We start from the raw sequence: 25,122 nt of genomic DNA on the forward strand, positions 1-25,122 counted from the left end.
TTACCAAGTTTTGTGAGGATTAGATGAAATACGTGCCAACAGAAGCAAAAAATCCTAAATGGTGGAAATTTAGGTGCAAATGGGCGTGGCCTATATCAGTTGAATCAGCGTTGTTCAGGGAAGACACTGCAAATATTGTTTTAATACACCTCAAGGTTCATGAGTTATGTAAAACACGTAAAAACTGACCACTTGGTCACGCTATTGGTCCCATGTTTTAATAAGTTAAGCATTTCCATATGAGACACCTGTCCATGTAGTATGAATACTTTAGCACTTTTAGTTTTTAAGATACCACCTTGCAAACATTCCTCCCAAAGCCTTTTTGTCATGGACTCTATTGGACTTTTTGTGTTTTGGGGTTTTTGGTTTTTTTTGTTGCAGATGAGAGATTGTAGTGTTGTTTGGGTATTTGAGTTGTATTCATGTTTACTCTGTGGCGGCTCTATGCAGGTTGGTTTATTATGAAGAGTTTTCTGGGTTTGGGGTTTTTTGCTGTGTTCCCTCCTATGTTCCTGTGCTTGCTTTGCCCATCTACACACCTGCCCTGCATCTGGCATTGTTAGTCCCACCCTGCTCTGTGTTTCCTCACACCTGCCCTGTATCATAAATAAACCTTTGAAGAACATTTGAGCCGTACATTTTATGCCCAAGGGAAATTCTTCAAATGTCTTCATTTGTCTGATCAACAGTCCCAAACCCCAAGATATTCAATTCACTGTGATATTACATAGAGAAAAGCAGCAAATCCGCATATTTGAGAAGCTGAAACCAACACATTTTGGCATTTTTTCTTTAAAAAAATAGTGAAACAATCATATGAAATTAAAATATAATTGCTGATTAATTTTATTCCAATCAATTTAACATTGTAGCTCTACTTCAAACTTTGCACATATTACATTTTTGACATTTTTACTTGGCTGTAAACTAATCAAAAGTTCATAATCATGTGTTCGGTGCACATCTAGGACTAAAGAGGCCTAAATCACCTGACTCACCAGAAAGCAGCTATTGTATTGGTATGTCAGATAAATAATTACATTTTGTATTTAAAAGATCACTTAAGCATTTCATTGTGAAGTCCTTGTTGACTGGAATAATTAGGAATTAGGACTGTAACACAAACTAGAAAATGCATGAGCCCTGTGAATTGGGGCATTGTCATCCTGGAAGAGACCACTCCCATCAGGATAGAAACATTTCATCGTAGGATAAAGGTGATGACTCAGAACAACATTGTATTAATTTACAGTGACCCTTCCCCCTTCCCCAGTGGACCCAAACCATGCCAGCAAAATGCCCCCCATAGCATAACAGAGCCACCAGATCCCCTCACTGTAGGGGTCAAGTATTCAGACCTGTTTCCTTTAATTTGTCACCTGTCTGTATGTATGTATGTATGTATGTACAGTATGTATGTATGTAAGTATGTAAGTAAAGTTAAGTAAGTAGAAAAGCTTAATATCTTAAAAAGTATAAAAGTTATACAAATAAAAATTAATAGAATATAGCATCAATGTCCTTAAAGAGCTGAACACATTGATATATGAATGGATTCTGTAAATGAAAGTATGCAGAAGTAGTTAGCCAACGAAAAACGTATAGAAGAAAAAGAATAATAAAGCTCTGGATAACAATAGTTATTGTTTGCTTTCACAAATACACAAATACCAATTTAATAATCTCATAGCAACTTGTGTAAGTTTTAGGCAGAGCATCACACAGGTACACAGGAAACTCACATTTAACACTCTTTTAACATATCTATTCTTAATGTTACACCTTAAATTATTGCAATTAATTCAAATTAGAGAATGCACTTCTGAAACACCTGTGGCCAATAAAAATTCCTGCAAACAGGAAATAGGAATACAAAGTGGAAGTATGGCATCTTAAATTAAGGATGTGGATTTATGCAATGAGCAAAATATAATGAAGTGATGGCCACTAAAGTTATAAATAATTTGACATTTATTGCAGTTTTCAAGATGTGGTTTTATGATGTTACATGCTGACAGTATTTAAATATAATAACTATATAACTTTATAACTAGTTTTGATATATTCACCCTAAAATCATTGTTTGGCAGGCTTCCTCGTTTCTGAGGTCTTTTGCAGACATTCTGTGCATATGTTCCTTGTGAATCTGAAAATGCAATATTGTGCTGAGACAGACATACCATTATCTTCATGGGATATAACTTTGTTAGAGTACTATGACAACATGTAGGCTTTGCAGCACTGGAATAACATGACAACGTAGCCACGTAGATTGATTGACAACAGAGAGATGTGGCTTTCCTGCATTTGGATAATGTGTTTAAGTCAAATCAAAGCATCTGGGAACAAGGGCATTAGTGAGTGAGTGTATCAGTTATCATGGTTGTAAAGCATAAAATCTGTGTGAACTAGTGTTATATGACTGATATTTTAATGCTGATTCAGTACTGTATCTTCGAACTTAACATGCTAATGAGGTGAGAAACACGAGACCAAGGGAATTATGGGATATGAAGTTATTTTAGAGTGAGTCATTGTTCTCTCATTGTTGCTTAATTCACAAAGAAACTGCTAACATCTTAAGAAATTCAACAGATTTCTTAGTCTATGCTTGAAATTATAGTTAATGCAGCAAAAACAATCAAGAGGGTGGATCTTGCCGTTATGATTATAGGTGTGATTATGATGTAAAATGTTCAAGAGTCCAGTCAGCAGCACCAAAATACCCATAATCACATTAAACAACACAGGTTTTACAGCTTTGACGCAACAGTTATGATTGCCCGTGTATTGACTGAACATTTTCCTTCATATTTGTTCAACATTTAGAATAAAAAAAACCCTACATTTTCATGAAAGTACTCTTTGCACAGGATTCTTTAGCTTTAGAGCCACTTAACTGCTGAAGTATAATGTGAACATTCACTTCAAGAAAAGAGAAAAAAAAATAAAAACATAAACATCAGAGCTTCATGGTTTTAATGCAAGCCCACTCATATGGACTTAGCTATCCTAAGTAGTGATGGCGATCCCAGACTGAGCCTGGTAGAGCCATTTATCTGTAGTCTGGTCCTCTGTTCTGCTTGGCTGGGAGGCCTGGAATTTAAATGAGGCCCCCTAACTAGTGTTTGCTACTTACAGCTGCATCTAGGCAGACACAGAGACAGCAGCATCACAACAGGTAGGAACCAGAAGAGCATATTTGTGCTGTGAAAACTGTCTGTCATATTGTGGAAAATTCAGTATATTTTATTACTCACCATTAAGATGATACATCCCCAAGATTTTTTATAACAAAAAATTTGTGTCAGTCAGGAATTTATGCAGGACTGGAGGGATGTAGCAATAAACCTGAAGTTAAAGGGGAAATTGGAGGAAGTATTCAAACATGGAAAAACTTCTGCTGAATCAGTGCTTTTAAATATACATCAGTTTCTTACATATAATGTCCACTGACATTATGCACTAAAATAGAAATCCAGACTTTTCTCTCTGTGTGTCACAAATACCCACACGCATGCACACACACACACACACACACACACACACACACACACACACACACACACACACACACACACACACACACACACACACACACACACACACTCGTACAGCTGTACAGGCCATATGTTATGTCTATCTTGAGCATAATGGAAACACATTTATACAAATACGTTTTGTCTGCAGGTCACCAAGGAACTGCTTTTAACTTGCTTTTGTCTCATTCTGTCACAAGTATACATATATATATATATGTAGAAACACACACACACACACACAGACTTGTTATCATCCAAGCATCTCTTTGTTGTGACTAGCTCAGGTCCACACAGACAGACAGACCTGATTGACTAAGAGCCTGTTAATAAGCTGTCAGTCAAACAGCAGGCTAATGCAGAACAGGTCTGGATGTCAGTCACAAGGCTCGGCACATACGTACATCTCTCAGGATGATGATGATGATGATGACGATGAGGATTATGGTGGCAGTGAGAAGGATGATTGTGATTATGATGGCACTTATGATGGTGGCTATAGTGGTGATGCTGATTATATCACTGCAAACAGTTTTTTTTTTTAACATACTGCCTGCTTTAGACCAACAGTCAGTGATTGAATGTAAGGAAATATAGACACAAGTCCATCAGAGTGAATTGATTGGAATTTTCTACAATTTCAATGAGACCCCAGGCAAATTCTAGCCAGTGAAAATAAAATGTACTACACTAGCACAGACTGAGAAGTATCCCAGGACCAAAAGGCTAAAAACAACTTGTTTCTATAATCCATCCCATTTTTTAATGTTAAAGGCGCAGTGTGAGCTGTGGCTGCAGGGTCTGCTGCCCGCTACTTCTTACTTCCTGTCTGTCCAGACGGTGGCCTACTGGGGTCAGAAGAGGCTGAAGAGTCCCAGATCCCAAATTGTTTTCACTACAGTCACTCATACAGGTAAACAAAAAAACCCAAAACATCTTCTTCTTCATAGGGCTGGATGGTATGACCTAAAATTTACACCGTAGTATATTTAGGGTATTTGACAATAACAATGTTTATCACTGTATATACTTTTATTCTCACAATTTCAGTAGAATGTGATTTAACAATAAAGCAATACAGGACTGGGTTAGTAATTATTTATTGTTAATATCAATTAACTATTAATCTGCTTTAGTGTTGTGAGTGAGTTTCATACATGGTGGAAGTGTCTGAGTGTGTATGGCTGCAGTTTGCAGGACACCTTCAGTTTTGGGTGAAAGATTGTGGTTTTATATTGTACAAATCCACTATTTTCACAATTTTCTGAAAGCAATCTCTCTCAACAGTCTGGATGAGCATTCAGGAAGAAGCACAAAACCTCCAATAGGTGTACTGTACAGCTTTGTCTTGCAAGAATATAAATGGTAACAACAATAAATAAAAGTGAGAGGCCTAAGTAGCCCAAAGTAGTTTGAACTATAGGTGCACAGTTTATGTTGCTGTGATTCAACCAGACAGTCATACCTTCTGTAGCAACCGAGGAACTCTACCCTAAACATAGACTCTAGTCCATATTTCTGAACATTTTATTAACTTGCCATGCCATTAATAAATACTGTTTATGCAGGCCACAGCACCCATTTGTTAACAGAGCCATACATTATTGAGTTAATGATTTTTCTGTTAGTTAAGAGCTGCTACGTATGCTGACTGTCAGCATATTCTGTCCACCTACAGCTGCACTTTTTAAACACATTGACACACACAGAGTACGGCGGAAAGAGGCGATGTTAATGGTCGTCCAGGCAACAGAGGTATTTATAGGTGACCTGTCGGTCGGCCCAGCAGAGGATTATAGCCAGCTGCAGCTCAATTATCAAACCACATACCAACAATTTTATAAGAAACATATTGCCAAGTATTAATATTTGACACAATCCACGTACAGTATTAGTCTGGTTTCTCTCAGTGCTAATGAGGGTCAGTTATGCCAGATAAAGCCAATTAGTGTTCCTGAGTGAATGAAACAACAGGAAAGCTAGCTACCAGCTGCATTCTCGTCACCACTTTATGGTATTCCTGGCACAATATATAACATTTATGAATTCCATGTGCGATATAACATATATCCAGTGAGTCATATGATGTGTTCTTGTGAAGTTGACATTTTTCAGAACACTTACTGCATAAATGTCGCTTGTTAAGAGCAAAATAGTTGTAGAGGTTTTTAGAAATCAGTTAATATCTCCTGCATCCCAACTTTTACGTTTTTTTTTGTGGGTTTGTAGAAAATTTTCTGACCACATAAAAGGGAGTTTATGTGGAGGAAACAAGATTTGTTATTAATGAGTTTTGACATTCAAATTATTTTTATTTCATACAACCCTGTTTGTTTTCATTCCAAAGAAATGCGTTCAAATTGGCCAAACTCTGAAATTTTAACATTTATTATTTTTTCCTCTCCTCTCCTCTCCTCTCCTCTCCTCTCCTCTCCTCTCCTCTCCTCTCCTCTCCTCTCCTCTCCTCTCCTCCCCTTTCCTCTCCTCTCCTCTCAATCCAACTCCACCAAAGGTGAAGACTTCTCCAATGAGCTCCCCTCCTCCTCCTCCTCCTCCTCCTCCTCCTCCTCATCTTCATCCTCCCTTCCTTCATCGCCTTCTCTCTCATCGTCCTCCCCTTCTTCCTCAGACCTCCCACTTTCATCTTCTCTCCCTCACCCCGAATCCCCCCTTAACCCCGTCACCCCTGGTGACCTACGCCTGGAGGTTGCTGCCCCTCATTACCATAATGATCAGCTGCAGGTCAAGGTGTTCTGGAAGTGGTCTTACCACGGTGAGTTAAATTTAAAACACTTAACAACTTAACAACACCCTGAAGACGAAAAGAAAACAAAAACTGTGATAGAAACCCCAAATCTCATAATATTTTTATATTGTTTATACTTATGAGAGAACTACTACCAAAAAATGTATTTCTGTTTTTATAGCATTATATCAATCAATAAAGAATCAAAACAAAGACGAAGAATTACTCACATTGCTCTATTAATGACATGACCAAAGCTCAGCCAATAGCAGACGGTAATTTCATGTTGAATGTTTGATTTTAAACAGATGTAAGTGTGGTGTAAAATTGCTCTTTAAGCCACTGACCGCACTTATAACAAGCTTTTTTGTCTAATTCTTACTTGTCTTAGTAGAGATTGAGCTGGGATGTGGGCCTGTAAAGCCCACTGAGACACTGTCTATTATATTGGGCTATAGAAACAAACTTGGCTTAACCTGACTTCAGCAGCTATGTAGGCACATGGACAGTGAGATGGGACACATTGCTTTTGTCCTGATTGTGAGTCTGTCATTATCTACAAAGAGCACGGTGCTTTACTGATTCATTTATGCTAAATCCAAGCATATTTTTAGTAGAATAAACAGTAAATAAAAATATGTCTAAATTGTTGTTTTTTTTACCTGAAATAATGCAGAGAGGAGTTTGCATGTTCTCCCCGGGCCTATATGGGTTCACGCCGGGTTCTCCGGCTTCTTCCCACAGACCAAAAACCAAAAACCTAAAAGGTTAGGTTAATTGGTGAATCTAAAATCTAAATTGCCAGTCGGTGTGAACGTGAGTGTGTATGGTTGTCTGTCTCTATACTATATGTTAACTCTGTGATTAACTGGCGACCTGTCCAGGGTATACCCCGCCTCTCACCCAATGTGAGCTGAGATTGGCTCTGGCTCTGCAACCCGCGACCCTCTAGAGGATAAGCAGTAAAGAAAATGGATGGATGGAATGCAGCGAGGGTGGATGCATTTATGTGTTTTAGGGCCCAACCGATACTTGATTTTTGGGGCCAATGCCGATACTGATATTAGAGAGTAAAACAATTCCAAAATCGATATATCAGCCAATAATTGTATACATACAGATTATATACATAAACACATGGGGTGTGTGGTTATCAAACACTTGTGACAAATATATGTAGTGGAGGCATGATATTTTAGTTTAACAATAAACTTTATTTTATAAAATGACATCAGTGCACTGAAACAGTAAACTTCACTGAGAATTTAATAATTATAAATAACTATAAATAAAAAACACATAGAACAAAGAAAACATATGTACATATATATTAAACTGGAATTAAGAAAAAATAATCAAATATACATAAAATGCTGCCTATATAAAAAATTTTTTAATTAAAAAATATCAGTGCATATTGGACAATATATACAGCGATACCGATATAGGCCAATATCGGCTGATAATATCAGCTGACTGATATATCGATCAGGCTCTTATGTGTTTGCGCAGTCACGACAACCTGCAGCAATAAGACAGGCAGACTGTAGCCCAGGAGGCAAAATACTCCTAAATACTGCTCACTGCTCACTGCTGCTCCTTTAGCTTATTGCTCTGAGCACATGGTAATAATTGAACGGTACTCAGATGAATATATCAACTTTTTTATGTACTCCTCTCTCATGTAGATTTTGGCATAAGAGAGCAATGTTCAGAGATTTTAGAAAGAAAATCAACCTGAAAGTACAAAAGTGAGAGGACAAAAACACGATTTTAAAAAGTGATTCCCACTTTTGTACTGTGTGTCTGATCTATTTTGTTTTGTTGTATTACAGCCAGACAGAGACACCCCGGTCCATACATTTTGCGGTGGCGTCCACATACCTGCAGTGCTAATGTTACAAGCACAGAAAGAACAACAACTGTGCAGGTATGTCTACCCCGGCTGTTTTTTGTGTCAGTGTGTTCGTGAAATAGTGTATAGGTGTTTTGTTACTCTGTGAGTGTTATTATTGTGTGTCTGTGTGTATGTGTGTATCGGAGATCAGATTTCATCACCATAACTCAGATCAGTCTGGAATGCTCTCATCCTCTGTCGGTGTGTAACTTTGTCTCTCTGCCATCATCTCTCTCCGTCTCTGTGACTTTTATCATAACTGCGTCAAATCTCTGTCTGAGATATCCCAGATTTCTGTCTGTTAAACTCAGCTTTTTTAAAGAAACAATCAGAGTAACTTATAAACTAACAATACCAGAGTATGCACCATGAATTTTTACATTTGCTGTGGTGGATTGTCTTCTTGAGCAAAGAATCTCTTGTAAACTTGTAAAAAAAACAACTTTACAACCCCCAAAAAGTTATAGAAGTGTGCATAATACACTGGTAACTGTATTGTATATGTCAAAGTTTGACTGGAAAATGATCTATAGGAAAATACGCAGTGGAAACATCTAGTAATGACCACTAACCATTTAAAGTGTTACCAAAATTAAAATAGGTGAAATAAAACCCTTTTCCTTCTGAAACGGCACCTTTTAAAAACCCAAATCATAAAGCGGAGCGGCAACAGAGAGAAGCATTTCAAAATATGAACTGGTATCAACTCTGCCCACAGCACTTTATCAAACTGAACTCACTACTATTGTACCACTGGTGACCTGTTGTCTAAAATGATCACAGGCCTACTGAGTTGATAAATATCAATGTGCTTTGTGCAATTTGTTGAGGTCACAGAACATGATGTCTATTCATTGAAGTTTGGGGCTTTTCAAACAGTTGCACCATCTCTCAACATTTGAAGCTGCCAACCTGCAAAGCTGCCAAATACAGCTTTAAACTCTAGTGTTTATTTCAACATGGAGTTAACAAGCTGCTTATATGAGACAGGTTCCCAAACAAAAATAGTGGTAATGTGTATATTTTAAGGGACCTTGTAATAGGTCAAATTTAACAAGCAGCTGTGTGCAATTTACACTATTATGTCTCTTTAAACACTGTTGTTATCCCTAACCTGACTATATTTTTTTCCTGCAGGGTACCCATCACACCATCACAGGCCTGCTGTTTGCCTGTAAGTACCGGGTCACCGTGGCATTGAAGACTGACCCGGGATCAGAGGCTGTTGCCTGGGTTACGACCCCGACTTGCTCTTCCATCACGGTCAGAGGAGGCAAAACTTTGCCCTGCAACACTGAGGGTAGGAGGAACTAAACACACACACACACACATACGCACACACGTGACGTGAATGCAGTGATCTACTGACCTGCTTTAATCCTCTAAACCCTTAACCCCTTCTTTAAGAACTAGCTTTTGCCATTTGTGATGTCTTTTTTTGGGAACATAAGACCCCAAACATGGAATACACATTTACACATACACTGAAACTCTATATATTGTATCACAATATTCCAGTAGTCTTCGAGGTTTGCCAAACATTTTTTTGTACACAGTCAACTACTTTAATGCAGTGGATGGTTGCCTTCACATAACTGTGTTTATGGTCAAACTCTGACTAAACTCTGATTACGGGATCTTCTACAAATTTACTAGTGTGGTTATTTTAGCATAAAAACATCATTAAACCTACTGAGAAATCATTTAGAAAAGTATTCTGTAAGTGAGGGAAATGCTCTGTGTTCTTTGTGTCAGAGCGCCTCCTTGCAGGCAGAAAGGTGGTACTGCGTCCAGAACGACTGACTGCAGACTTCAAACAAGTTAACGGCACCCTGCTCACCACGTTTCGCTGGAGGATGTCCCAGCATGCTCTGGAGCCGGCAGCTGTCGAGGGGTTCCAGTTCACCTGGACGATGCAGTCAGGGATTACCATGGCAACCGAAGGCCAGGAGGACACTCTTATCTCTCAGACACAGACAATCGCACCGGTGAGACAGAAAGAGAGGTCTATACAGTGACCGAATTATTAAGAGTTTGTGTATGAAGTTCCTTTTTTCCCTTTATACTTTAATAAGTCACTGTCAACATTCAAAGATCTGAAGAAGCATAAAATATAAGAGGTCATTTCACAAATGTTGAATAAAAGTAGTAAAATAAAGTAACATCATGAAACAGCATTTACCTATAATAGAAAAGGTGACGTACTATATTTTTCTTTTCAACAATTCCCATGAACAGACTAAAACTAACAATGAATTGACGCTATTCCTCTGTGGCATAGAAATTAATTGTTATCTAAAAACTTTTAAAAACTTACCAGTGAGCTATACTGTTGTTCTGGGTGACATATCCCTTTGTTACCATGAACATGGGAACTGTAGTTTATATTGAGTTAATCCCACCTACACTGTCCTGTTGCTGAAAATAGAGCACCAAATGTGTAAAAGAGTTGTCTCCAACAAATACATTATTTACAACTGTATGAGTAATGTTTGCAAAAAACTACAGTGCCAAGGAAATTATTTAGCCTCTTTTGAAAATGAAACTATATATACATGACACATTTTTAAAGATTTGTATTGGAAACACTGGGCTTCGTGGTTGAGCGTCACAGATGGACTAAAACATTGTTGGTTTTAGTCTTTTCATGGGATTTGTTGGCAATAAGCAAAACACAGAATAACATCAGCCTGTAACATGTTATTAGGTTATTTCTGCTTTTACCTCATTGAAAGACTTAGAAGTAATAGTTTATGTGTGTGCATCTGAATTAACCTTGTCTCTCACTCCTCAGTCTCAACGGTCGGTCATAGTTCAGGGTCTCCAGGGTGACAGTGTTTACCAGCTGCAGCTCCAGGTGCTAACAGCAGGGGGCAGCAATGGTGCTGCAGTCTCCAAGACCATTCACACTCCAGTGATTGATTCCACACTGTGACAGGTAGCGTTGCACTCTCACCAGCGCACAGTAATAGCCGCACTTTTAATCTGTTATTTTATAAAATAGCTGACATTCCTTCATGTTTTGAGAATATGTTGTTATGAATGGATAACACTTCATCTTCTGCCCGCTTTAACCTTGCCAATCATTTCCTCCAGGTCCCAACCTTACAGTCGCCGTCTGCTGCACCACTGCCATCTTCACCAACACCCACTTTTTTACTGTCTTCCAAAGTGCAACAACGTTTCATTACAGTCCAACTTCAGAAAACATGACCAAAGCTGTAAAATAAAGAAAGTTCCTCTTTGTAAAGTAGATCACTTACTCATGTGACAGGTATTTCCTACTCATATTCTGTTTCTCTTACACTTTAATCACTTTTCAAACATCAGGAAAGTTGTGTGCTCACTCAAATGAAATAAAAATCATTTGTATTTCAGTCATGAATCTGTCAGCTAATCCAAGTCAATATTGTTTTGTAAGAAATGTAAAAGATGTCAGTTTAAAAAGCTCCCAGTACTCACAGGTAGTCTCAGCAGTGAAGTCTGTATCTCTATAACACACTTCTCCTTCTGTTTTCTATTAGATCTGCAGCATATTTCTAAATAATTCATCATGGCATTAGTGCCACAATGCTGCAGCATTGAAAGACATGTATATGAAAAGTGCTCCGCTGCATATGTTCATGTTCAATGTTTAGATTGGACTAATTAGGTCATTTCTAATCACTTGACATCACTGGAGCCAAATGACACATGTAAAGAGACATCTTATGCCTGTTGTTGGTTTTTTTTTTATCATGCAAGTAGAGAATAATATAGCACTGACCTTATGTACAAATAGAAATGTATAGCAATAGAATGACTGTGTTTATTTCAATGCATTATCTTTGATGTCAATGGGTCTGTGTGCTGAAGCCTGGAAGTAAGCTCAAATATATTTTAATGTTTTGTTTTTATGTTAAAAAAAAAGCTTTTTTTAACTAAAATTTGTCTGAATTTGCCTGTTTGATATATTGTTGGCCTGCTCCAGCATTAATTTGCATCATGCTACACCCAAACTGTGATATGTGACATTTCCACACAGTTAATATAGCTATGCCTGTGGTAGAATAAGGTGTGACATTGATTTGAAAAGTCTGAGAATTATTATATTAATATTCTCTTTATGTACCCTTGTATTTGTTTACTTTGACATTTTACTGTTTATAATTTTGTACTTCATTCATTTACTTATCGACTGGTAGTTTTATTTATTGTTTTCCTGTCTTTGTTTTTTTTTGTAATTAAATGATATCTAGATACAGTGTGTTTTGTCTCAGTGATCTGGCAATAAGTGTGTGGTTGAAATTGTTATAATATTTTATTTCTTCAACATTTTCTCTCTTGGAAAATGCAAACTTTAGAAACCTCACTCAGGTTTCTTAGGGGTAAATGACAGTGTAGTGGAAGTCAGGGCTGTAGTTCCCATTGAGGACAATGAAGTCACATACACATTATGTGTATTTTAGATGCTACACTGATATTAGATCCAATATTCTTAATTTTGGATACTTTTAGGCCAACCCATAAGTGATTTAGAACTTCCTGGTCAGAATTTAATCATGGGTATTGTGAATCAAGGTCTGAACAGGTATTTGGAAAATAAAATGTAGGCTACAGAAGATAGGATAGATTGAAGTGTTCAAGTCCCCCTCCACTCAAAAATGTGTTTTTTCTCTTGTTCAGGTGGATGTTTGAGCTTCACTTCAAAATGATGTATGTGCAGAGTTTGACACTTAAAGACTGTTTCACATTCATCGTGGAAAGTGGAAAGTTTCTCTGTGCTCATTGAAAATCTAAGTTAAAATGGTGTAAGCATGATTTGTGACATCATAACCAGTTTGGAGCTGATCCTGATCAAATAAACAACTTACACAAGTGTGATGTGGAAACTTGAACCCTCCAGTGCACAAACACTGAGAATGGACTTTACAGTGAAGTAGGAGACATCCTGTGTCTAGTAGTTAAACTTTTTAAATGAAAAATAATTATAATTCACAGATTCTGGATTTATAATGAGGGAGAAGGAGATTTAATTTTAAGAAATTCTAACTAGGTAATTGAACTTTTTTGTGAAAAAAAAAAATCTAGACAAATTATTACTCAAAGAAGAGTATTTTTATATGTCTTAAAACATGTCTGGAGGTGATCTTTAACATAATAAATAAGAATACGATAAATGTAAATATATAAAACATTTTAGAGGCTTTTTGTGTCTGGTCAAAATGTCTTGAAGTGAAAAATCACCTCTAAAAGGTCCAGGTGGTGGTGGGATGGAAAGACGAAGTTACTTCGGGAGATTATCCGAACAATGCCGAAACTGATCCCGACGCCGTGACGCAATCAATGAGCGCCGCCAGTTTGGATTGTTGTTTCTTCAAATCGTGGTCAGATGAAACTCAAGTTTGTTATTTCATAGACAAGGTAGTGTATATGAATGTTTCTCTATACTTTTCTCCATGCTTTTAATCTTATGCTCAATAACACTTGAAGCACTGACTCGCAATTCCTTCTTTGTTCTCAAACGCCTCCAACTTCCTTCTGAAAATGGAGGAAATGTTTTGCAGTCGCTGGTTTGTGTTTTCGCCTCTGTTTTGACTGCAGCTAGCTAACTTAGCTAGCTTCAGGGGAATGACTAACTTATGCAGAACTTTGTGAAATGTCATATTAGACATACTTAATCGATGTTCATGTGAATCCTTAGAAGATGGGCGAGTAGCCCGGTTAGCTTAGCTAACGTAAAGCTGGTTTTCTTCTCACCACTTAACGCTAACTTAATTGACTAACTTAATGGACTTTGTAGTGATAATTAGGGAAGCCGCGTGTAATGTGTCAACATACATTGAATGATTGTAGCTTAGATGTATTGTTAAATCTCGTAGGAGTGATGCTTAGTGAAATATCACCCCTTTGAAAAAGTAAGACTACTTGAAGGAGATGGATTGCACAAAATGTTAATTAGTGCTTTGTTATTATGGAGTAAGGGTGCCTTTGCTCAAAAAAGTCAGCTAGCTGCAAGCTAAAACAACAAATGAAGGGCATACTGCATCTGATCACCGAACCACCTGTTAAATGAAGATTAATGACCCCCGATGCCCCACAGCACATTGAAGAATAGATGAAACGCAGAACCCTCTATTGAACATCGCTACTTATATTTTATCTTCCTACGTAACAAAGTTCGCTTTAAATTTTGAAGTTAAACTGGACTCGTCTGACAATGAAGATTAATGAGATAGATCACTAACATATAGAGATAAATCCACAGTGAGTAATGGAAAAACTCAAGGGAGTTTCTGACAGTGCCCATGGTGTGTTTGCTTGGAAATAGGGGCATTTTGTGATTCACATCTGTAGTCACTACATTTAGATGAAACTCTTTTGGACAAAATCAAGCTGTCTTCAGTGGAAATTTTAAAATTAAAATCTAACCTAGGACTACATTTTTATTATTCCAGTGGTCTTGGACAATATAGTCAAGACTGCTGTTGCGCTAAAGAGACAATTAGAGCAGTAAAAAATTAATTGTTAATGTCATCAGGTCACACTTTGTGAAGAGTGTCTGTTGAGACAGATGAAGAATGTTGGTTTTATTTTCTTCACCACAGTTGTAACATTTACATCTCTTGTATTTCAGATTCATATTTTGGGTAGCCTATATGCTGCTGTTGTCATATGTAAATGCTTTGTGTAGATTATTCAGGTATCAATATACACCCACCGGCCACTTCATTAGGAACACCTGTGCAATCTAATGCAATCCAATACAACATCTCTGACATAAATTCTACTTTTACGAAGCTTATACATTTTCAGTTTTTGTTGATGTTGTCAGAAAGGTGATAATTCTACTTTATGTTTATAAATTATCATGCACCTTACTACTGTAGCAGTGTCCACTTGACCACTGTATTCTTTCTGTTCTATTTATTATTGTTCAAATTTGAGTTAGTTTATTTACTTATTGTATATAATTTACCCTTTAATTGCATTTCTTTCTTTCTTTTACCTTTTTTACCTCATTGTTTCATAACTCATTGTTGGCTGCTGTAACATTTTAATTTCCCTTTGGGATAAATAAAGTCTATCTGTCTAATCTCAGCTGCAGTAGAGGTACTACAGTTTTGCATTTCTGACCTAATTATCTCCAAAAATGCAATTGCTTTGAAAATCCTAAACAAGGTTTCTTGGTGTGCTGTTTTTCATTTGGGTTCATGACATGTTTGTGAACCCCTGGGTGTGGCCTGAGCCACGCCTTGCGTGTTTAAATAATAACAATTCAATTATCTTGCTAACTGAGAGGAGTTTACTAAAAACGTTTTATTTGTTTTTTTTCTCTCCCTGTTTCTTTCATGCTCTCCTTGCCACTTTTTCCACTTTCTCTGATTAGGAGACCATGGTGGTGTCCAGCTACCACTGAGGAATACTCCCAAGTTCTCATCTGCTGCCATCAGTAACCTCTATGGTGGGAAAGGCTTGAGACAACTACTTTTCTACACAAGAAAGGTGGTTTAGAGAAAAGCACGTGGAAAGAGGAAGTGACAGGATTAGGAAAGAACAAACCGCAGTACTTCAAATTCAGTGGACCAAACGGGAGGAGGGGACAGGAGTGTGAAGAGAGGTGTTGGGGATGGGGCTGAAGAGCCAAAGGAGGACGTCATGGTTCACAGCGACTCTGCTTCCCCAATGAAAACAACACTATCAGTATCACCCCATTTAACTGCTTCTGCTACAGCACCTCCTCTTGTGCCTCCCCCTTTAGATACTACTGGTCAGGATCTAACCCAGACCACAGCGAAACTCCACGCTTCAGACATTACCTCCAACTCAGACTTGAGCCAGCCCTCTACACAGACTCTTGCTGATGCCGAGCCCCCTGTTTTAACCCCAGTAAAAGCACTAACAGCTAACTCAACCCCCGCATCAGGCTGGTCCTCTTCACAGACAACAACCCCTGCACAGGGCACAGCCAATGGCCGTACATCAGGCAGAAGGAGGACTCCTAAGGCTTGTGACTGCTGCGGCCCCAACAGTACAGGACACAATGTCAGAACCCCGGGCAGAGGGAGGGGAAGGGGGAGAGGGAGGGGCTCTGGTAGGGACCTCTTGGACACCCCTAAAAGGAAAATTGGGGGCCAGCTGACGCGTATCAAGAGCTTTGACTTGACCAAGGAGAAAGTAGAGGAGGAAGAGGGTGAAAATGACAGATATGAGAAGGTGCAAATGTCTGTAGTAGTGGCTGATGCTCAGTCACAACCCCCTGTTGCTCTGCCTGTCAATGTCTCCCTGCTGGATGGACCAATAAGGAACTGTGTTGCTCCAGAGAAAGGGGACGTGCAGAAAAAGGAGGATATGTTGATAGAGGAGTCAGGGGTTGCTGGCACAGGAGTGAGAGGAAGAGGGTCAGCAGTTAGAGGTAGAGGAGGGAGGGGTAAGATGGGAGCTACATTTGCATCGAAAATGAAAGCAGAAGTTGGAGTGAAGAGGGGAGTTGAAGGTGGTGTTATCGGTTCTAGGACAGATGCCTTAACTCGATCAGTGTTAGTGCAGGGGCACGAGGAAAACAAAGATTCAGAGATGGAGCACGAAGAGCAGGCACACTCCATCTCGGTTAAATCTCCATTTGGAAACGGAGATACGATAAACCTGTCTGAAACAGAACCTGAAGGGGAGGACAGCATGAACGTGACTAAACCAGAAAATGGAATACTCTCCATCTCAGGGCAGTCAGGTTCTGCTTCAAGCCCAGGAACACCCCAGGACCTCGACTCTGAGATGCAGGTGGACCAGACTCCTGACAGAACAGACCCAGCGTCCTTACCAGTAACACTTTCCAACGGAAACGCCACCACACCAACAGACCATGACCACAGATCCACACCTACAGAGATGGAAACGGTCTCTTCTCCGAACCAGGGTCCTATTTCAGTGTGCAGCATGCAGCACAGGTGGGCATTAAGAGATCACAGGCTGTACTGTCAGCCAGGAACCTGGGAGAAACAGGAGGCAGAAGAAGCGTCAGGTACAGATCAGTCAAAGGAAACACACGGACGAGACATGGATGGAAAGACACTGAATAATGAAAGTCTGGAGCAGCTTACTGATATGGTCCACGGTAAGAAGTGTAAGATGTGAGCACATTACATGAAATATATATCATCATCCCTTTTGAGTTTGTTAAAATGAAAGCAGGGTAAATCATTGATCTTTTTACACACAAACTTGAAAAATAATTTTCAATGTTCACTTTTCTGGGATATTTTCTTTCCAGAATAAGAAATTAAGAACTGAAGATATGAGTAGTTGAGACAACCTTTAAACTAATATGCATAAATTCTCAGCAAAATCACGTTCTGTTGTATCCTCTTGGTCATGAAATGGTGAATAAAACAGCTGTAGGGAACATGCCCAATAGAAAATACTCAGAAATTGGTATTTACAATGGTTCAGAATAGCACAGCCATTAGTATTAATTAAGCCTGATATTTGGAATTGGTGCATCCTGCTCCAATGGCCCTAATACTGAGCCTGAAAGCCAACAGATATTTTGGCTCTCAGGACAGACATCTAATTTAAGATCAACCCTGATTTCCCAAAATCTTCACATGGGTATGAACGAATCGGTCATCTGTTTCATGAAGCAGAAATAGAGATTTTCTTATTTTTTCTCTTTTACAATTTTAAGAGACAACATTAACAAATGAGGCCTGTTCATGCACACACACAGTTCTTTCCTGATAGAATAAAGTTTGGAGTTTCTATAGTGGGACAACATCTTGTTGGTACTAGTATATATATTTATTTTTTTTACAGGTGAAGTGTATAATCAGGACTGCAGGTTTCCACAAATAAGTCAAAATTGTGTTTTAAAACGTGCAAATATCAGCGCTTTATACACAACTGGACACTGCTCATGTTTAGCTTTGCACAAGCCTCGAATCCGATAAAATTACAATTCTTAAATTGTCAGTAATTCATCAATATTGTAAATTTTGGTTTTAATATTTGAGAGATAAATTGTTTGTGTCTAACAACATCTTATCAGATCATAAAATCATGTGATAATGACTTTCTCTTCTTTAGAATTTCTGGAGAGCTTCTATATAAAATACGGTAGTTTCATTCCTCTGAGTGAGACAGATGTCCTGGAGTACCTGAAGAAGAAAGGCAACTGTGACCTCAGCAACAAGTTAGTATTTAGGCACACACACACACACACACATATATACACAGATGTTTTGCCTAAACTGGATATTAATGAGGCAATTTATCAGTGTTTGAACACTTTGGATACAATCTCTACTACTCAGCCGATAGAATAGTTATAACAGAGGATTTTACATGAATCCAGTGATACAGGTGAAACAGTATTGTACATGCAAACAGCAGAAAGAACAGCTGTCGAAGCACTCGGGTAAAAACTGAAATAAAGCTGCATCTCTCCTGTCGATGTGTTTGCTTTAGGGGACTAAACATCAAAGGGGAAATGACTCGGTACAGGGCAGGGCTGGCCTCTGCTCCTATTTCGGGCTTCATGGTGATGTATAACAAACACACCCTGAGCCTGGAGGACCTTAGCACACTGGAGGACCAGAACTGGCTTAATGACCAGGTAAGGAAGAATGGAGAGATAAGCCCTGTTTCAAGCAAAATGTTCCAGAAAGTATGAAACCAGAGGAACTAAACCAGGAACTAAAAGTCCCTGTTGTGCTGTTTGTGTTTCCACCGCAACTGATGAATTGGGTAGATTATGCAAATTGGACTCATGACGCATTTGAAATGCAGTATTAACACAAGGAAACAACAGAGTCATCCTGTTTTGTTTTTTTTACTGTTACATGATTCTGATGTTTGAGTTATAGATCTAATGACTGAATTAAAAGGAGAAATGCAGAGGTGGACTCATGAACACTGGTCTCCACAATAAACAATCTGCTGAGTATTTGATAGTTATTAATCTCTGCTTTAGAATGTAGTAGCTGCCAAATAATCAGAAAATAAAGACAAAATTCACTATTTCTTTCCTGTGGAAACGCTTGTAGAGGAACTGAGGTTCTGAGGTTCCCGTGGGAAAGTTGCTGCGGTGAAAATGTGGCTTTATAAAGCAATGCAGAAACCTTATCATCATTTTCCCCCTTCTCACTCTGTCTGGCTCGCTGAAAAGAAAAGGCTGGAAAGGACTTTGACTTTTGATTTAGGCTTAGATTGATTGTCTGTGCTTCTGGTTGTTTCTGGCAGATTATCAACATGTATGGAGAACTGATTATGGAGGCAACACAGCACAAAGTAAGTCAGGTGTTTTTTTTGCATAGAGTTCAAAAGGATATAGAAGAAGACCTACAAAATATAAAAAAGGGCTCAATGTAGCAGTCTTTAAAGGAGCAATTAAATTGCAAAAAGACTAAATATGTTTTATTACTTTTCTCTCTCAGGTTCATTTTTTTAACAGCTTTTTCCACAAGCAGCTGGTTGCCAAGGGTTATGAAGGTGTGAAGAGATGGACTAAAAAAGTAAGGAGGAAGTTGGGACAGTTTGGAAACTTGTAATTTTTCTGCTGTTTTGACAGTATTGCTAATAGTTGCCCCTTGATGTCACATTCTCATCTCTTAATCTGCTAAAATTTCACACTCTTGAGTCAGCTTGACACCAGCAGTTCCCCAGTTAATACTGAAAACTAGATTTTAATAACTGTCAACCTTTTTGTGTAGTCTGCTGACCCCCGTGGGCAACCACAGTCTAAATTCAGTGTGACATAAAAGTATGTCTTATATACAGCAATAATTGTCTGATAATTTGACTGTTACGTTGCGCAACTATTGAGTTTGGGTTATACTGGATAACTTGTAGGAGACATCTGCAACATTTTGTGGCTTGGATATCTAATTTGTGTGTGTGTGTGTGCGAATTTGTGGGATTATTTCAGGTCGATCTGTTCTCCAAGTGGCTGTTGCTAATTCCCATCCATTTAGAAATCCACTGGTCTCTCGTCACAGTCACCATGGCAACAAAAACCATCAATTACTACGACAGCCAAGGCATCGTCTTCAGACACACAACAGATGTGAGTGCCTCTGTGCATGCTGACGTTCTTTGGGTTGTTTTTTTGTTTTTTTTTTAGATTTCGAAATGTCTGTAGAGCAAAAGACCATTGATGAAACAAGATCAGGTCATCAGTAATCCAGGGTTCCTCTTCTCTGCTATGATAAATCATTGGACCATCAATTCCTGGCGAGAAACTATATGAGATGAATAGTTGTTGTAGCTTAATTTCACTGGCAAAGATTTTCAGAATGTGCGTTTCTCTAGAATTCAAATAATTTCATTGTAGGGGTGTAATCAACCAGAACAAAGCAGAAGGATTAAATTAGTAGATAATGCTGGAAGACAGACTGCTTTTTTTGTTTAGTTGTGTTTAATCGGCACTGCCTGGAAGAGTTTCAATACAAATGTCAAACTGCAGAATTAGAGGCCATTAGTCTGTTAACTGTCAACTACTAGTTAGAAATGTGCCTGTTTGTTGCACTATGAAGAGTTGCTGTGTCTATTTAGGGTTTGCTGAAACTAAAGAAGAAAGAACATACTTAATACAGACATGTGTATATACTTGTGTAATGTCATCACTAAAGAGTTTTGACTTCATTACCAATACTATTAATATGCTTCTCTATCACACACTAATAATTTAATATATACAAATTCAACTTGTAGCTGCAATCAGCAATTTCAAAATCTAGAGTTATGTCTGGTATTTTGTATTGACTGTATGAAATGTAATATATTCTAATTCATGAGGAAGCAGGTTTCTGTTGAAGGGTTAGTGTCAATCTAACAACCAGTCAGTGTGTTAGACAATCAGTCAAGTGAATCACTTCTGATCTGATCCTCTAACAAGGAGAAACCATCAAGCCACGTGTTACTGGATTTGACTTGTAGACGCTGATGCACAGTGACTTCATGTTATTTGTTGGCTCCATTGTGTCCCCTTTGTGAACCAGATAATTTGATGTTCCATCCCAAGTGGTTTGTGGTCCAGTTCAAGACACGGTTGACTGTTTGACACCGTCGTTTGACACCTTCAACTGTTTGAATACACACATACAGTATTTTTTTTATTGTATATTAGTGTTGTATACAGTGTATTATTTATTGAATCTGAAATTACATTAAAATTTGCATAAAAAAGTTTGGTCTGTACTAAAAAGTGTAATATCCAGTAATTATTTCACAGTGGAAATGTAGAGGCATTGAAAATGTAGTTGTTGTTTTTTTTACCATAACTGTTTGTGTGTGTGTGTGTGTGTGTGTGTGTGTGTGTGTGTGTGTGTGTGTGTGTGTGTGTGTGTGTGTGTGTGTGTGTGTGTGTGTGTGTGTGTGTGTGTGTGTGTGTGTGTGTGTGGCCTCCTTTCAGAACATTATGAAGTACCTTCAGTCTGAAGCTCGAGAGAAGAAACAAACAGCTTTCCAGAAAGGCTGGAAGATCACCATCATCAAGGTAACTTTAAAACCTAATTTTCATGCTTGTTCACATTGTGACCTTAAAACATTCATACTGCTGGAAAAGTGGATGTTAGTCAACTGTAAAAAAGTGACTGCAGAGATGTTATTGCTAAGTTGATTTTTGATGAATAGAACATTCAGAAATTTTGTGTGAATCGCTATAATTAAAAACTAATCATTTTAAAGGCTAAATGAAATCTGTGGAATACATACATATACAGACATACACTGTTCAGTCCATCAGCTGTAACTGTGAAATCTTTTGTCTGATTAACTGGGAACTTGTTGACTCCTCAGGGTATTCCTCAGCAGAAAAATGACAGCGACTGTGGAGTTTTTGTCCTCGAGGTGAGACATAATTCTTTCCCACCTTTCCAGCCACCCCCTCCCCCTCCTGTCCTTCAATTATCACATTATCTTTCTGTCTGTGTCTGTCAGTACTGCCGTCGTCTCTCGGTGAAGCAGCCTCTGCAGTTCAGTCAGGAGGACATGCCTCGCATCCGCAAGAGACTCTACAAGGAGCTGTGTGACTGTCGCCTCAACGATTGAATGACTGAATAACAGCCGCCTTCACTCACTGACTGAGTTCTGATCTGGTTACATAAGACGGTCTGTCTAAGCCTGTCAGATGACCTGTTTTATCGACAGCCATTTTCATTAGCTAACTCACAACCTGACTGTTTTCCAGGGAGCTGCAACTGCCTGTGTGACTGACAGCAGTGGCTGGTCACTTTTGACTTTTTGTGACTGAGTTCAATAACAGTCTACTTTAGCAGATTTTTACTTGCAAACTTGGAAAGAACTACTGACATGGCCCCCTACTGACCCCCTCCCAAAATGCTGGACCCATACATTTCAGGTTGCTTTTGCTTTCTACGTTTAGCACCCCCCAGTGGATTTCCACCCAACAGCCAGTTTTAAGGACACAGGAACTCTTATTCAGACTGAGGATGCAGGCGTTGGACCAGCTTGGACCAATGCAGTGGACTTTTCCTTCCAAATGGAGTGGCCTTACATCCCGGACGGCCATTTTTAAACTAAATGACATTTTTAACTGTTTATTTTATGCTGGATTTAGCAGCAGCATCATGCTTACAGTTACATGCGTGTTTTCTAACATGTTATAAAGCTAGGAAGTGCGATTCAGTGGACCAACTGTTCACTTAAAACTTGAAGGTTTGAGTTGGTTTTGTTCTCTTGGACTACAAATATTTGCACGGTTAGAGGCCTACCCATTGAAGAGTTCAGATTATCAACTGAATGTACTGATCACGTATTCTTCCTGGCTGCCTCGCAGGGTGGTGACTTAGCACCGTACAGGCTAATGGCACATTTTGGCTGTGGCTTGAAACAGGGATATAATTTTGCAAGTTAGTTTTTGTTCATTCTTTGAGTATCAGGTTTTTGTTAACTTACTCCAAATAATTTCTTTCTCAAATTCCAGTTTTTCCACCACATTATGCCCTGCATTTTTTTTTTTGTTTGTTTTGCTGTGATCACATCCTTATGGTAGGTTTTGCACAAGCATTTTTCCAGTGTTTTCAGCTATAAGCCATTGTTGGATAACAGTTTGTCTGACTCCATCAATTTGAGTTAAAAATGTTTCTCATGCTGGTTAGTAAATTTCATGTTTAGCTGTACAGCTAGCTGCTGATGTGAGGACCACAGTTCTTGATTTTAGCCAAACGGTTTCTTCAACCTTATACTGTCAAGACGTACTACTTCATATAGATGCATTAACACAGATGCAGAAAGACTTGGTTACAGTCTCTTGACAGTGAAACAAGTGGACCTCAGCTATTTTGATTAAATATTCTGTCCAACCTGGATTTTGTTGTTATATTACCTTATATGTATTTACAGACTGTATTGTACTTTTACTGGCCAACTACTGTACATGCTTGCTTTGGCTAAAAACCACAGTGGTTTCTGGACTGTTTTTATTGTTATTAAAAGGCCAATACTGCTGGAAAATTTGTTGTAGGTGTTCTTATTGTATGAGTAGTGCTATGGAGTAGTGCAAAATCACAGAAATTCTGAATTCATAAGGAAACATGGAGGCAACAACATGCAGTGACAGGAATGATGATGTCTTAGCTTCACTTGTGGTGATAATTAAAATTTTTGGGGGGCTGAAAACATCCCTTCCTCATCTAATCTCGTTCATAGATAACCACATTTATCCAGCAGCGCCTGTTTCACATGTTTTTCCTCTTTCAGATGTTCTTGAGATCCAGCACCAATAAAAAAAAAAAGTTAATGTCCCTGCCAAAAATAAGGAGAGGAATTGACTCAATTCTGATATCAATGACCTTCAGGGGAATATACAGTAAATTTTGTATTAGTGGATATCAGAAGAGATCTTTGAGTCAAATCTGTTCTTCCAACGCAGATAGTGAGTGAGTGTGACTTCAAAGATAATCTTATCTTGTTATCAATCCTCTGTTCTGATCAAAGTCAAACTAAGACAGTTTAAAGTTCTCTTTTTTTTAAAAAACTGAGAAAAACCGATTTCTGCACTAGTAGGTGATGAAAACCTACAGCATCTTTTTGGTTTATAACAGACTGATGTACTGTCATTGGGCTTAATTAACTACTGCATTACTACAATTTACCAGAAGAGGGGGGCCTATATTAGCAATTTTCACCTTGCAATACTTATCCCTTTTTTTCTTCTTGGCCTCCACCCAGAGCACAAGGTCAGAAACATGTCAGTGGCCTTGGAGTTGGATAGAAGTTGAGTGTCTTGCTAAGGGCACTTCAGCGGGGACACCTACTGACATGGGTGCCTTAACAGTGCCCTCTGGGTGAGGCCTATTATTCATTATGCAAGTTGGACTGCTTAAGTGCTACATACTTTAATGCCATCATTAGCATTACACAGCCCTGTGACTTAGTTGACCTTTAAAAAGTAGGTTTATGCTAATTATGTGCATTATATTAAATCAGATTCCAGTTTGAGATTACTGCTGCGTCTTCATCATCCTCAGTCTGTGGGAAGTGTTTTCTTCCGATCTGCACAGCTAAAACATAGATGCCTGTGCTGTTTTGTACTTGATTCTTTGATTGCATTCAGCACTTCCAAAGTATTGGGTATGTCAAGGAAGTCACTGAAGGGCTTCACACAGTCAGCATTTTCCATTATCATTAGTACATTAATTGCTTTTACGGCAGCAGTGAAACACCATGTATAGACCTGACCATCTTCTTTATTTATCTGTTTTTTTTTCAGTTGTCTTTATTATGACCTCACTATGTGTGTAGGTCATAGACTGTATGGTATAGGTGCACAGCTATACATCAAGCTAAACAACTTCCAATAAAAGTTGAAACAGTATTTTTTACAGGAGGCAAAAATAGTGCTGGAAAACTAATTTGATGATATAGATCAGAAAAAAATGACATACAAAAGCAAAAGTTAGACCCCTTTATTTTGTCCCATATTTCCTGTCTATTGCTAC

General features: G+C 38.4%; 2 protein-coding genes across 2 annotated transcripts in view; both read left to right on the forward strand.

Annotated features, from left to right (window-relative positions):
- anos1b (anosmin 1b) overlaps positions 1-12,381 on the forward strand; it is a 53,056-nt gene extending 40,675 nt beyond the window's left edge. The window contains exons 9-15 of the mRNA XM_042415708.1: positions 4,317-4,455; positions 6,055-6,315; positions 8,124-8,218; positions 9,323-9,485; positions 9,941-10,173; positions 10,980-11,123; positions 11,282-12,381. Of these exons, the coding sequence (XP_042271642.1) occupies positions 4,317-4,455; positions 6,055-6,315; positions 8,124-8,218; positions 9,323-9,485; positions 9,941-10,173; positions 10,980-11,120 (1,032 nt within the window). The 3' untranslated portion in view covers positions 11,121-11,123; positions 11,282-12,381. The remainder of the gene's footprint in view (positions 1-4,316; positions 4,456-6,054; positions 6,316-8,123; positions 8,219-9,322; positions 9,486-9,940; positions 10,174-10,979; positions 11,124-11,281) is intronic.
- Positions 12,382-13,482: 1,101 nt separating this feature from the next.
- Positions 13,483-23,635, forward strand: LOC121901032 (sentrin-specific protease 5-like). The gene is made up of 10 exons (XM_042417663.1): positions 13,483-13,588; positions 15,555-17,279; positions 18,248-18,353; positions 18,629-18,776; positions 19,403-19,450; positions 19,597-19,674; positions 20,088-20,225; positions 21,573-21,656; positions 21,959-22,009; positions 22,100-23,635. The coding sequence occupies exons 2-10, from the start codon at positions 15,824-15,826 to the stop codon at positions 22,208-22,210; spliced, it is 2,220 nt and encodes a 739-aa protein (XP_042273597.1). The 5' UTR covers positions 13,483-13,588; positions 15,555-15,823; the 3' UTR covers positions 22,211-23,635.
- The last annotated feature ends 1,487 nt before the right edge of the window (positions 23,636-25,122 follow it).

This window comes from Thunnus maccoyii, chromosome 7 (assembly GCF_910596095.1).
Source record: "Thunnus maccoyii chromosome 7, fThuMac1.1, whole genome shotgun sequence".
NCBI lineage: Eukaryota > Metazoa > Chordata > Actinopteri > Scombriformes > Scombridae > Thunnus > Thunnus maccoyii.